At 38.8% G+C, this 13,714-nt stretch overlaps 2 protein-coding genes across 2 annotated transcripts; one reads left to right on the plus strand and one right to left on the minus strand.

The window, feature by feature from the left end:
• Positions 1–229: 229 nt before the first annotated feature.
• On the plus strand, positions 230–2,477 carry LOC138403457 (GATA zinc finger domain-containing protein 8-like). Its single transcript, XM_069504046.1, has one exon. The coding sequence runs from the start codon at positions 235–237 to the stop codon at positions 2,050–2,052; it is 1,818 nt and encodes a 605-aa protein (XP_069360147.1). The 5' UTR covers positions 230–234; the 3' UTR covers positions 2,053–2,477.
• A 3,083-nt stretch (positions 2,478–5,560) lies between these two features.
• Positions 5,561–13,601, minus strand: LOC117990061 (ubiquitin carboxyl-terminal hydrolase 3-like). Its single transcript, XM_034977504.2, has 10 exons — positions 13,346–13,601; positions 11,261–11,405; positions 10,652–10,940; positions 10,180–10,527; positions 9,246–9,394; positions 8,330–8,447; positions 7,770–7,901; positions 6,944–7,086; positions 6,458–6,604; positions 5,561–5,850 (listed from the first exon to the last, which is right to left on the minus strand). Exons 1-10 carry the CDS (start codon positions 13,434–13,436, stop codon positions 5,688–5,690), a joined length of 1,725 nt encoding a protein of 574 aa, XP_034833395.1. The 5' UTR covers positions 13,437–13,601; the 3' UTR covers positions 5,561–5,687.
• Positions 13,602–13,714: the final 113 nt, after the last annotated feature.

A 13,714-nucleotide genomic window follows, 5' to 3' on the forward strand; every position in this document is an offset into this window, starting at 1 on the left:
ACCGATTTTTACGGAATTGATTGCAATGAAAGAAGTGAGAGAATATCATCAGTAAATAATCTTCATTCAGAGTTTTTCACAATTTTAAACAATCATAGAACTTCCCAAAGTTCCTCCAACTCGAACTCGTATGATGGAAATAAAAACGCTGTAGAAATTACAGAACTTAAATCTGATGAAGATGTGATGTCTGAAAATGAACAGCAAGACAATCACAATAGCTCCTGGTGCAACATGACCTACCGGTCTCACGAAGGGGATGATTATAAAGTGAATAAAACAGCTAGAGATAAGAAACGCCAAAATATGGAAAACGAAAATAATGATACCAGAAGTAAATATAGCGACGAAGATGTACTTAACCAATTTTGTACGGAACTCTACGGAATTGATTGCAATGATAGAGGTCAGAGCATGTCAGTAAATAATCATCATTCAAAGTTTTTCACAATTTTAAACAATCATAGAACTTCCCAAAGTTCCTCCAACTCGAACTCGTATGATGGAAATAAAAACGCTGTAGAAATTATGGAACTTAACTCTGATGAAGATGAGACGTCTGAAAATGAACAGCAAGACAATCACAATAACTCCTGGTGCAACATAACCTACAGGTCTCACGAAGGGGATGATTGTAAAGTGAATAAAACAGCTAGAGATAAGAACCCCCAAAATATGGAAAAAGAAAATAATGATACCAGAAGTAAATACAGCGACGAAGATGTACTTAACCAATTTTGTACGGAACTCTACGGAATTGATTGCAATGATAGAGGTCAGAGCATGTCAGTAAATAATCATCATTCAAAGTTTTTCACAATTTTAAACAATCATAGAACTTCCCAAACTTACTCCGACTCGAATTCGTATGATGACATCGAAGTAATTCAATATGACGAGACTAAAGAGAATCGTTGTTGGAACAGTAATGATTTTTATGACAACAGAAATATTACATATGGTAATGATGGTAACGCAGAAAAGCGGACGATATGGATTTATTCTTCAAAGAACCAACGTTATTTATCAGAGCACGATTATGAATTAATTAATATTTCTTGCAAGGACTCGATTAGTGCTACAAACGAAGAAGAACCAGGTAAGGATATTCCGAACCATCGTAGAATTGCAACGCCTTTTCCTACTTATATACCGAGAATGAATTTGCCACTATCCCCTACGCTGCCAACGGTTACTGAAGTGACAGAACTAAATAAACTCACATTGAATAACTCTGATATTGCTACAAGAAATGCAGACGAAAATCTTTTTCAGAGGCCTTCAAATTGTTGGTTTAAAGAAGAAATAACCAAAACAGAACATGTTAAACATAGTCCAGGTAACATAGAAAAAAGCTATGAGAATAAATGGCAGGATTTACCAGCCAGAGATAGGAGTAGAATAAGGCAATCAAAAATAAACGAACAAAATAAGCTTTATATAGAGAAGGGTCCAGAAACACCCGTATACTGCGAACCTACAATTATTATAGGACGTAATAAAGAATTTAGTCCAGAATCGCATATTGAGAGTTTCGAGACACAAATAGATGAATCCAAAAGAAATGAAGACGATCAGGACAATGATATGAATGACGAAAAAGAAGTTTCTTTACAGAATAGCAGAGATGATAGTACATCGCTTTGCAATCGCCAAAAACCGCAAATAAAACTAAGTACTGAAACGAAGACACTTAAAAAAGAAATCACTTATCCCATACAAAAACTTGATGGCAACTGGATTGGACAATCTCTGCCAGACCATAAAGAATTGTTAGAATTATATGATTATAATATTATGGGTCCTGAGAACAATGATGCACAAGTAGTATCGCAAAAAACTGAGGACGCCATTGAAGAATGTGCTAGTTATCGATTGTTTATAAGAAATTTGTCTATTTTAAACCCAGCAGAATGGACACAACATTTGTCATTAACTGGCCGCGTGCGCGTGCCTTCGTTGCACCTGTCTGTATCCGTAGACACAGATATTGATACTGAGAAAAAATCATGGTTCAAACGTTTCCTAGACATTGTTTATTGCTGTAAATAACCAGTTAGGTATATTTATTTATTTAGGATCATTTATAATTAAAACACGTTATTTAAATTGGCGAATTTATTAAATTCAATCACTATCAACTTCCAGTAATTGAAGTACTTAAAATAAACCTGTTGTTGAACAATTTCAATAAGGTACTTGCAAAAGGAGACCATTATTTCACGACACAAAATCATTAAAACATTCTATATACACACTCGTACTATCACAATAATGGTTTAACACGAGTCATCCAATTACGGTGTGAAATTAAATAAACCATCATAATATATATTTATCAGGAATGTAAAATCTCGCGAAGGGAATTCATATTTCCTTTACTTCTCAAAAGTTATCCCGGAGACCACAATGAGCACGGCTTCTTATTATAATACTTAACGATAAAATATTTATCGGTTTTCTTGTGAGGTGTGTAATGAAATAAGACAACAAAATGTGTTGGAAATAGTTCCAATTCAAATGGACTCTGAATTTAAGAGTTATACATACTATTGAAAAAATCCTTAGGTGAATTATTTTTGTTACTAATTATAATTATTCAGATCTTTTAAATAATCTGTGATTAGTGATTTTTTATCTCGTAATTACACATTTCGTATGTTTATTTTATTCGTTATGCAGGAAATATTATTTTATTGACGATTTTAATCTAACCCGAACCCACGAGGACCACACTATTTTTGTTAAGCTGGTATCATTAAGTTTCACATTTCTAGCTGTCATTTTGGTCTCTGGGATAAAAAAATAGGTAGACTATAGGTATGATTTCAGCGCGCGCTGCCTTCATGCAATAAGCGTTATACGTCTATTTTTTATTGATTACATTAAAAAGTCGACCTGTGTGCTATACCCTATCCGCGGAAAGAAATTAGTATAGCGCGCTCTCTTTGTTACGTAATCCCACACAAATGACATAAGCAAAAATCTCAGTGGACGTTAACCATTTTGAGTCACCAACCAATCACAAACATGTTTTCAAAAACATTCAAAATTCAATTCGAAAGTGTTTTCAAAAATATTCGAAATTCAATTCGAAAACATAGTTTGGTTTGTGATTGGTTCGTGACTCAAATGTTTAGCGCTTACTGAGATTTTTGTCTCTATCATTTGTATGGGATTACATAACAGAGAGACCAACTCATTTCTGCGGATAAGGTATAGTATGAGATTCTCACTAACGCAACTTTGATAAAATTACTTCAGAGTAAAAAAGGTTTCTCGATTTAAAATTCAAAAATTCAGTAGGTACCACCGCTATTAATTTCGCATTTCCTCTTGAAGCCTAGCTGTAAATATATGGACGAACTTGAGCTTTAAAACAAGGCAGTTAAGTCCATTTTACTTTAACGCTCAACTATTTCGGCACGAATTGTGTCAACGTTAGTGAGGTGTTAAATCTTGTACTAAGCACAGTTCATAATTTACACATAAAGATATATAAGTACGAGTACAATAATATAATAATGCATGCCTTTTGAGATTGAACTTGTCATTTTAGCTCTGTGTCATATCAAAAGTACGATTTTAGTCCTTAATTTTAAGGTGAACCGTACTTTTGACATGACGGTTGATACATAGACCTATAATGGCGAGTTAGATCTCAAAATGTGTGCGTTATACTCGTTAAGATCTTTCAAATTTCACAGATCTTATTGATAGGGACAATGCTTGTAATCTTATGTTTGGAATCGGCAACGTGCGACTGACTTCTAATATTATGTTATACATCCAGTTAAATAATAAGATCAGATATTATTTAATACATCATTTTAATTATTGCAATATTATTATTCCAATAAAACATAATATTTATGATGTATTTTTTCGGTATCACCAAAAACTTTAAGTCATAATAATTAATATAAAAAATACATTTTGCAACATAGTGCCGAGAGACCAGCTCGTTAGCTAAATGTCGCATTATTATCGCAAAAACGTCAATTTCAAAAACGCATAATAAATTTATATAAATGGTTAAAAATCGCCGATGACGTTAAAAGGAAAAATCGGCCAAGTGCGAGCTGGGCCATCATAACCATCATACAAAAAATAACAATTATTTTTTTGTGATGTAAGCATAAATTCCCGGTTGTCGGATTTTTCCTTTTACTTGTGCTATAAGACCTACCTACCTGTCAAATTTCATGATTCTAGGTCAACGGGAAGTACCCTATATAGGTTTCTTGACAGACACGACAGACAGATAAAAAGTGATCCTATAAGCGTTCCTTTTTTCCTTTTGAGGTACAGAACAGAAATACGACTTTACTACTACGACTTACTGGTTTCAACTGTTATCTTTATATACTATTATTACTAACACAATACTATTAATAATGATAAGACTTTTTAGCGCCTAAAGGCTTTTGTGGGATTCCCTACCACAGAAAACATCACATAATGTTTGCTAAAAAGAGCACATCATTTTCCTTAAAGCCATTTTCAATTCATAGTTTGTTCAAAAAATAAAATATACAAATGCTGAGTTTTAGGTCAACCAGTTAATTGAATTTAATACAGTATATATTTATATTTTATTTTTCTGGCCAAAAGTTGATAAATACTTTTTAATGATTTCCAAGCGTTTTCAAATCCATCCAAAACTGTAATAAATGTTGAGAAAGGAAAATTTGAGACTGACGTAATGCGTCAGACGTCAGGAATCTTCAAATTTGTTGGAATCATTATTCCCCTCCACACTACAATAAATTCTTTTCCCAAATATGAGACCTCAAATCTAGACACAGCCCATAAATACATTCTAATTCGTATTATGGAAATTAGCTGTCATGGGTGTTAAAAGGACGATAAGTATAGAGGTATGACCTCACCAGGAAAAGCTGCAACCAAAAGCTGCATATAGCTTATTTTAAAGCTTGTAAGACCTCTATTTTGAATTTATATTTAGTTTTTTATTTGAAGCAGCGGATTTTTGTATATTTAAGAATAAAAAAACAACGTTTTTGAACATAAAACTCACACATCAAAAAGTATTGGCTAATATTTTTTGTTTGTAATATTGATTTTAGTATTTTTTTATATTATAAACGTTTGCTTTGGTTAGTTCTGGACTATTATTAAAAATCTAGTTTCAATTAATGTAGAATATTCCAAATTATGAAATTGCTGATTATGCTGAGGGCAGAAATGAACATCATCCCTTAAATACAGCCACAATGTCCAAACTTCAAACCTAAATATTTGTGGGACTTTCAGGGGGACTTTTGAGTCGAGCGTCTGTTACGTCAGAGCTAATGTACTATGCAATGCAGGTAGCGTCAATTGAGCGCAGCGTCACTAACCCCTACACATGGAGACGGTGTCCAGCATCACTGACGCCACAGATGCTGGACAAAAGTCCACCTTTAAATACAAGTTAAGCCCACATGTAATAGGCCCGACAAACTTTGGTTGCGTTTTCGTACGAATTTCATTAGAGCGAGCGTGGTTTACGTACACGAGCGTATAGAGCCGACGTCAATATAATTTTTTTTCGCAACGCATATGCACTTTGTATATACATTACAAATTCATTTCTAATGTACTGCCATCCTAGAACGCAACAGTTCCGCAACCGATTATCGACCTTTCGCGGTAGGGTACATTACAGTCTGCGGGTAGAGTTGTCACGAGGCGGACGGCAGCGAGAACTCGCGTCGTATGTAGAACAAAATGTAAGGTTTACAAGACGCTACCGCGCTTACGTCCGTCTCCCGAACAGTCTGGTCGTTGAAATGGAACCACTGGTCTTCGTTGATCGCGAATGCTGTGTAGTGGCCGGAGCCAGCGCTGCAAACAATACCAAGAATGCTTAATGGTACCTTCCAAGAACAGAAGGATGGCTCCGTAAAGACGTTAAAATAGATAGCGACTTATTATGAGTTATGACACAATATTGTGCCTCGCTTCATTACATGGTGGCAGCGGTGGGATTCACCGCTCTATCTCATAAGGCGACATGTCCAGCGCGCTCAGCGGGAACGATATGTTTGTGTCCACTTTTGTTCCGTGACAAGTATAATACAGAGTATCACATACCCCGAGCCGTGGTGCACGATGACCGCGGCGAGGTCGTAGAGATAGTTCCCGAGGCCGGAGCGGCGCGTGTCGGGCACGTTCGATAACACGAACCGCGACATGTCCAGCGCGCTCAGCGGGAACGATATGTTTGTGTCCACTTTTGTTCCGTGACAAGTATAATACAGAGTATCACATACCCCGAGCCGTGGTGCACGATGACCGCGGCGAGGTCGTAGAGATAGTTCCCGAGGCCGGAGCGGCGCGTGTCGGGCACGTTCGATAACACGAACCGCGACATGTCCAGCGCGCTCAGCGGGAACGATATGTTTGTGTCCACTTTTGTTCCGTGACAAGTATAATACAGAGTATCACATACCCCGAGCCGTGGTGCACGATGACCGCGGCGAGGTCGTAGAGATAGTTCCCGAGGCCGGAGCGGCGCGTGTCGGGCACGTTCGATAACACGAACCGCGACATGTCCAGCGCGCTCAGCGGGAACGATATGTTTGTGTCCACTTTTGTTCTGCAACAACCAACAAATATATCAAACTAGATGATGCCCGCGACTTCATCCGCGAGGATTTAGGTTTTTAAAATCCTGTGGGAATTTTCCGGGATAAAAAGTAGCCTATGTTCTTCCCCGGGATGCAAGCCATCTCTGTACCAAATTTCGTCAAAATCGGTTGAACGGTTGAGCCGTGAAAAGCTAGCCGACAGACAGACAGACACACTTTTGCATTTATAATATTAGTATGGATAGTATGGATACTAGCCCGCTACTATTACTCTATATTACTCTGCATCAAGCAATTTCTGAGCAAATTGGAGAAAGTCTTTAGTAAGCAATAACGAATGACAGTACCTGAAGTAGTTGTGCCACCGGAAGCGCTTGAGGTGCAAACACAGCACGTTGGGCAGGCGGCGGATGCGGAACTGCTTGGTGGACTTCTGCTTGCCCTTGCACGCGCTGCAGTGGTATCGCTCCGTGTCCGCCAGCTCCTCCACCTGCCGACACACTACTCTATAGTGGAAATAAGGTGATAGCCACTAGGCTATCGAAACCTTAAGCCACGGCACGGTAAGGGGATTCACCATAATAATTACATAACGTTTAAGTAGAAATTTCAATTATAGTGGACGTAGGTACAAAAACAATGCCCCGGCAAGCTTTATTTAAAATTTATAGATTAGCGCTTGGCTGCAATCAGACCTGCTAGCAAGTGCTAATGCAGTCTAAGATGGAGCGCGCTTGCTCTAGAAGATGCTTATTCACACTTGACTTGAAAGCTTCGGCATTCTTCGGGATGGCAAGACAAGACAGGGCTCGCGACCTGCACGCGTCGTCAAAGGTTTAACAGACGCTGCGGCATACGTAAGAATACCGCGGTAGACGCATAGTTAACGTCAGTGGACCCGGCGCCCACCAGGATCCTTCGCCGATGCCGAAGGATCCCGTCGTGCTGGTGGACTCCGGGCCTTAACCACAAAGTCAATGCTTCCATCCCGGGTCTCTTTCTCTAAATCGTATTCTCCATTGCTGAGTGCTCCATAATCAAAAACTACTTAGCAAGTCTTCGATCCGTTAGATTTTAGCGAGACAAGCGGACAGTGTCACCCTGTGTCGGGAGCTCCAGAGACAGGTCTAAGGAGTCCAAAGTTTAAAAGAAGGATCTTAAAGAAACATTTACCTGAACGAAGCTGGTGAGACAGTCCGTCAGAGAGACAGGCGCGTCGTGTCGGCCAGTCTCGGGCAACTCCAGAGACAGGTCTAGAAAGGGGTCAAACTTTTTACTCTCCGTCCCGCACGCCAGACATCGCACCTGCAAATAAATCAAAGGTTGAAATCTGTGTTTTCATTAAAATTAAACCTTTTATTAGTTTATAGTTTCTACACAGTATCGTACTGATTCCTGGAAAAGCGCATGGCGGCACGACACGAGCAGGCGGGTCACCAGATGTTAAGTGTTTACATTTGCAATACCAAAGGAACCGCCAATGCATAGCCAGCTTCCAGCCAGGTCAAACAACTCAGAACACGCAAAGTTACGTCACTACGAATAATATATTTTTGCATGGATATAAAATGGTAAAGACCTGGAGAGTGACGTAGGCTATATTTCATCCCGAAAAATCAAAGAGTTCCTACGGGATTTTTAAAAATCTAAATCCATGCGGACGAAGCGCGGGCATCAGTTAGTAATTGTATATACATAAAGCTGTTACGGTATCAATTATTGATAGTACAAACCTCGCTCTGTAGAGTTCCACCAAAAACAGCCGTCACTATGGACGCAGAGGGCGCTCGGGGAACGAAACCGCCCTCCGCGCGATCTGGCGGCAACAGTTGTAACAATTCCGTATGTAATCTGAAACGGACAAATTAATACAAAATTGAGGCAACCTTTCTGCCGTCCTTCTTGTAAAAAGCGGCTAACTGCAAAGAGTAGTTTTTGAGTGTTCCAAAAACTTGGAAAATTTCTAAAACTCCACAATCTCTGTTTTATTACAATAAGGTTCACTTTCCTTTGATGAGACTATTTAAATCAAAATGTTAGTCATATTATTAGACTTAGTTAGTTAGACTTATCCGCACTTAGGTATAATCCGCACAAAATGACTTCTCACGCGCCATTTTAAGTCTATGGGTCAACTGTCTATGGTTCACCTTTAAAACATGGACTAAAATCGTACTTTTGACATGACAATTGACAGATAACGTTAAAATGGCGTGTGTGAAGTCATTTTGTACGCATAATAATAATGTTATAATTCTTCGACAACCTCCACGACTTTTCTTTATTTAATTTTCAAATAATCGGTTTAAAGGAATATTTACATGTAGAAAAAATTTATCACTAAAAATTTTATATTTACAAAAATTATACGCGGTCCAAATGGTCTTTTATGGACATTGTGCCCAATACACTGGCCTCGCTGAATAGTAAGGCTTCATCGTTGAGCGGAATAAGCACCAGCTCTTGGGTCAATAGACGCGTTGATCAGTTTTTGGGACACGACAATTATAAAAGCTTTCGTTTATAAAAGTGAGAACTCCATGACTAGTTATCCTGGGCTGTAAGACGTGTACCCGATGTGTGCCTTCAGACTAACTTGACAGCAAGTAGGAAATCATCGATCGCGGACGTCTGAATTTTTATACTGACCTGTCCAACATATACCGCAGAAACTCGTGTGCGTCTTGTTGCTGATAGCCGCGGAACCGCGGCACTACCTTCCAGATAACTAGGAACAGGCACTCCGGCGATATCGCGCCCTTCGATCCGCACCCACCCGTGTTTAGGTTGATCAGCACCTGGACAACTGTACTCTAAAGTCGCGCTCACTTTGCATGCGTATGCGAACACGTACGAATAGGCACGAACGATCCCGACCCTTCAAGTATCTAGCTAAGCTAGTAGGGAGCTATCACACTGGATGCCAGTTAGTCATACATGAACGCGCGTATTGTTCCCATTTATTTAGTTTACTTTCTTTAGGTTGACCGCACTTTGGATGCGAATTAGTATCGTACGTAAACTTAAGGTTCGTACGCACCTGAGCGGCGCGGCGCGGCGCTTCAGTCCGACTGCAGAACGCGTCACCTCAGGCCGCTCGACGGTGCCTACCGCACTACAACTTCAGTACGCGGCACCTCGCGTCACTTGCGCGTCACTTTTATACCCGTTCGCGTACGAGCGCGAAGCGCCGTGCCGCGCCGCTGGGTATGTCGCACTAGCGTCACTGCACTGCGCGTCGCTTCGCTGCGCTTCAAAATATTCTCTCCAGCCGTGCCGCGCGGCAACGCGCGGTGAAGCGCTGTGCAGCGCCGCTCTAGTGCGATATGCGCCAAACAAAATGATAGAAATGATATTTTGACGCTCTGTGCCGCGACGTGCAGCTCGCTGAAGCGCCGCGCCGCGCCGCTCAGGTGCGTACGAACCTTTATGCATAACTTTATCCATACATTACAAGTATGTATATTTGATTAAGCCCAAGACTATGTAATGGACAAGTACTTATTTTATCATAACATTCGACATTTCAAGCCAGACGAATTGGTGTTCTTTATCCGATATAATAGCGAGGGGACATCCATACCTTTCTAAGTTCCTCTGCCATAACAACATCATGCATTTCCTGTCGCGTATAACTCCTTGAGTGATACACTTTACGCCCGTTGGTCTTCATTTCCAACGAGGGCAGCTGACTAAAGTAGCAACTAAATTCCTGTATATTATTCAGACTTTGTAACACCGCGTTCATGAAACATGTGTTGCCTAGATTCTTTAAACCTACAATCTTTTTTTCCCGTTGACTCTTTCCATTATATGAGACTTTTTTCTCTTTCCCTCTAGGTTGGTTTGAGTTCTCCGTTGAACTGCTGTCTCCAGAGTGAGATCGTTTTCGTGAACGAGGGCGTAAACTTCTTACGTGCTCCTCCACATTCTGTAAGTTAATTAAGTAATAATATAACCAGAATTACAAAGTCGGCAGAAATAAACTACTAACGGATAATTATTTACCAGCAGCCTTTGGTAAATAGAAGATGTAAATCAGAAAGTTATTTTACCTTAGTAATTTTCGATGGTTTATTTTCATTGCTCTCAGGTATGGTACTGGGTATGTCACATGAGCTAGTCGCTGTCGCTTCAGTACCAGTCTCTTCTAAGATTGCAGACTTTTCACTTGGATCCAATTGATTTGTTACGGGACTATTTTGTTCTTCATTGCTATTACTTTGTTCTAAGTCGGTATTTGATTCAACATTTTCGTTATTTGTAACTTGCATAATACCTTGCCGTATCTTGTGTATAGTTTCATGATCTGTGTCATTTGATATATAGTCATCGCATTTGTAACTGGAAAAAGTATTTTAATAAAAATTGCACAGGTTAAGGACAGTAAGTCATCAAACGCAGACCTCAATAGTCCTTACAAACGCAAACCAAAATTATAAAATGTTTATGGAATAGTATTTGACTGCTGACTTTATTAACTGTAGATCTATTTTAAAAAAACTATCGTGAAATTTGAATCATATCTTTTTGTGCATGTGATGGTGCCATTGGGATTATTTGTAATCACCATAGAGATTGTGTTAGCCAAAATGATCTAATGTGATCCTAGCCTAAGGAAATAGGTGACTATAAAAAATGTATTTAGCAAAATACAAACTTACCAGTAAACTGAATACACATCACAACTCATGCAGATCTGATGGTCAGATGACACCGCATGCAGCTGTGCATGCCCGTTGGCATATCGGCCACAGTTCACCACCCCACAATGCAAGCAAATCCAGTTTTGCTCATGGACTCCACATTCTGTGTGCAAAATTTGTATGTACAGTATGCGGCAGAAAATAATGTACATCGACCTTTAGAAGGAGATAAGGGATTTTTTCTAAAGGCAATGTACTTTATTTTTTGCCGCATACCGTACTTGGGTACAGAACCCTAAAAAGGAATGAAATTGAATTTAAGTAACAAGATTTAAGGTTGTGTGGTTTTTTTTGAGTCCACAAAACTGACTACAATTGTTTAGAGCCACATCTATCACATAGAAATATCTGTTAAACAATAGAGAAGAAAAGAAGAAGAAGAACAACAGAACCTACTAGATGTGGCATGCGTGAGAAAACTTATCTTTTTTTAACAGATTAATACAAATGTGTTTTTAATTTATTTTTTATAGGTTTCTTCTAATTGTAGTTTTTTCTTTTATTAGTAGCCAGTAAAAAAGCTTGTTTAGGCTGAGATTGTTTAAACATTGCAGGGATTTGCCATGAATTATGCCTAATATAATATTTAGCATAATATATAATCTAGCATTGTATAAATTAATCAAAACAGTAATTGTGATAACACAGGGAAAGGGGAAATTTTTATTATAAATTATTGTCAACTAGCTGATGCCCGCGACTTCGTCTGTGTGGATATAGGTTTTTTAAAATCCCGTGGAAACTCTTTAATTTTCCGGGACAAAAGTAGCTTATGTCCTTCCCCGGGATATAAGCTAACTCTGTACCAAATTTCATCAAAATTGGTTGAACGGTTGGGCCATGAAAAGCTAGCAGACCGACAGACAGACAGACATACAGACACACTTTCGCATTTATAATATTAGTATGGATGATAGCCTGGTGGTTAAGATGTCCTCCTCCTATTTGGACTGGTCCGGCATTCAATCCCGGGCACTCACCTCTAACTTTTTGGAGTTACCTATGTGTGTTTTAAGTAAATATCACTTGTTTTTACAGTGAAAGAATACAAGGTGAAGAACCTACATGCTTGATAGTTCTCCATAATGTTCTCAAAGGTGTGTGAAGACTGCTAATTTGTCTGCTAGTCTGCTGCTGCATTTGGTCAGCATGGTGGACTAAGGGTTAAGCCTTTTTCATACTGAGAGGAGACCCATTGCTCAATAGTGGGCAAGCAATGAGTTGATTACTTACTTGATAATGACTGTAAATTAGTTGAAACAATTGCATCTTTACAGAGGTAATTTGTAACTTTGACAATAAGTTAAGCAGTGCATAAGACTCCTAGTTTAGGAGTTTCCAGCTTATGAAATTAAAGAGGCATTTAAACATGTTACTTGTTTAAATGTTACTTTAATTGTTTTAGTGCTTCTTTAATTTTTTATCTTCAAGATTATTTAGCTCTACTTTGGTAAATACATGACGCTTTCAAGTATCTACACCTGTGTGAAAATTGTGAACAGCTAGAGTAGGTATGAATAACCCATTCACTATCGGCGATAGATTTGAACCTTCGAAATCGCATGTATTTGTGAATGCTGATGATGTCAGAGATTAGCTGTACTAGACTACGCAAAAATAAACCCAGGCCAGCTTAAAGTAAATGTTTTCGTTCGTGAGTCATAAATCATAATATTCCGTTCTCAATCTACATTATGAGGTTAGTAGCATCGACGACCTGATGCAGTCGAAGTCAACAAAAACTTGGGAATTATCAGTTTTGGAAAAATACTAGCCCATTTTCATATAAGTATGCTCCATGACCGGTTGATTGAATTTGTTTCGAATAATAGTGTCGGAACCATCTTCACGGTCACCCATGCCGCGCCCCCTCCCCTCCACCGCCCAGCCCCCGCGCCGCGTGAACAGCTGATTATTTTAGTTCGCTGTATTGATTTTTCAAACTAACCTCCCATTATGGTTACGATGTGGCATCTATCCATGAAAACAATTCTGTATCACTAGATCTTATACATTATGCAAAACGAATACATAATATTTTACCTGAACAGTTGAAGTTCTTTGTGATTGAAGAATCCTCACCGAAGAGATCGCTATCCAACTTGACGTTATCTAACAAATGGGTACATTCCATTATTCATAATAATTTTGATCTATTATTAGCTGAATTAAATAAGTCCTTTAATTCATTGACGAGATAATAAAAAGTTCTATGCACTTTTATTACACAGTGGTACTTCGAAACACGAACATATTAATCTATGCACGAACGAGAGTGATTTTTCCATTTCGCACTTTGAGTTGAATTCAATAGGTGCGAAAGAGCAAGAAACATCGAGCAAACGAAACACCGCAAACAACAATTTCAACGTTCGGATACACGCATCTGTGTATATAGTCCGTACAAAATGA

The sequence above is a fragment of the Maniola hyperantus genome, chromosome 17, assembly GCF_902806685.2.
Source record: "Maniola hyperantus chromosome 17, iAphHyp1.2, whole genome shotgun sequence".
In the NCBI taxonomy this organism is placed as follows: Eukaryota; Metazoa; Arthropoda; class Insecta; order Lepidoptera; family Nymphalidae; genus Maniola; species Maniola hyperantus.

Coding starts and splice junctions, on each gene's coding strand:
- LOC138403457 (XM_069504046.1), top strand. CDS start 235: ATGACCTACCGGTCTCACGAAGGGGATGATTATAAAGTGAATAAAACA.
- LOC117990061 (XM_034977504.2), bottom strand. CDS start 13,436: ATGGAATGTACCCATTTGTTAGATAACGTCAAGTTGGATAGCGATCTC. Junction 9,395..10,179: donor TGGCAGAGGAACTTAGAAAG/GTATGGATGTCC, acceptor ACAGTTGTCCAG/GTGCTGATCAACCTAAACAC. Junction 8,448..9,245: donor CTGCGGTATATGTTGGACAG/GTCAGTATAAAA, acceptor TGTCCGTTTCAG/ATTACATACGGAATTGTTAC.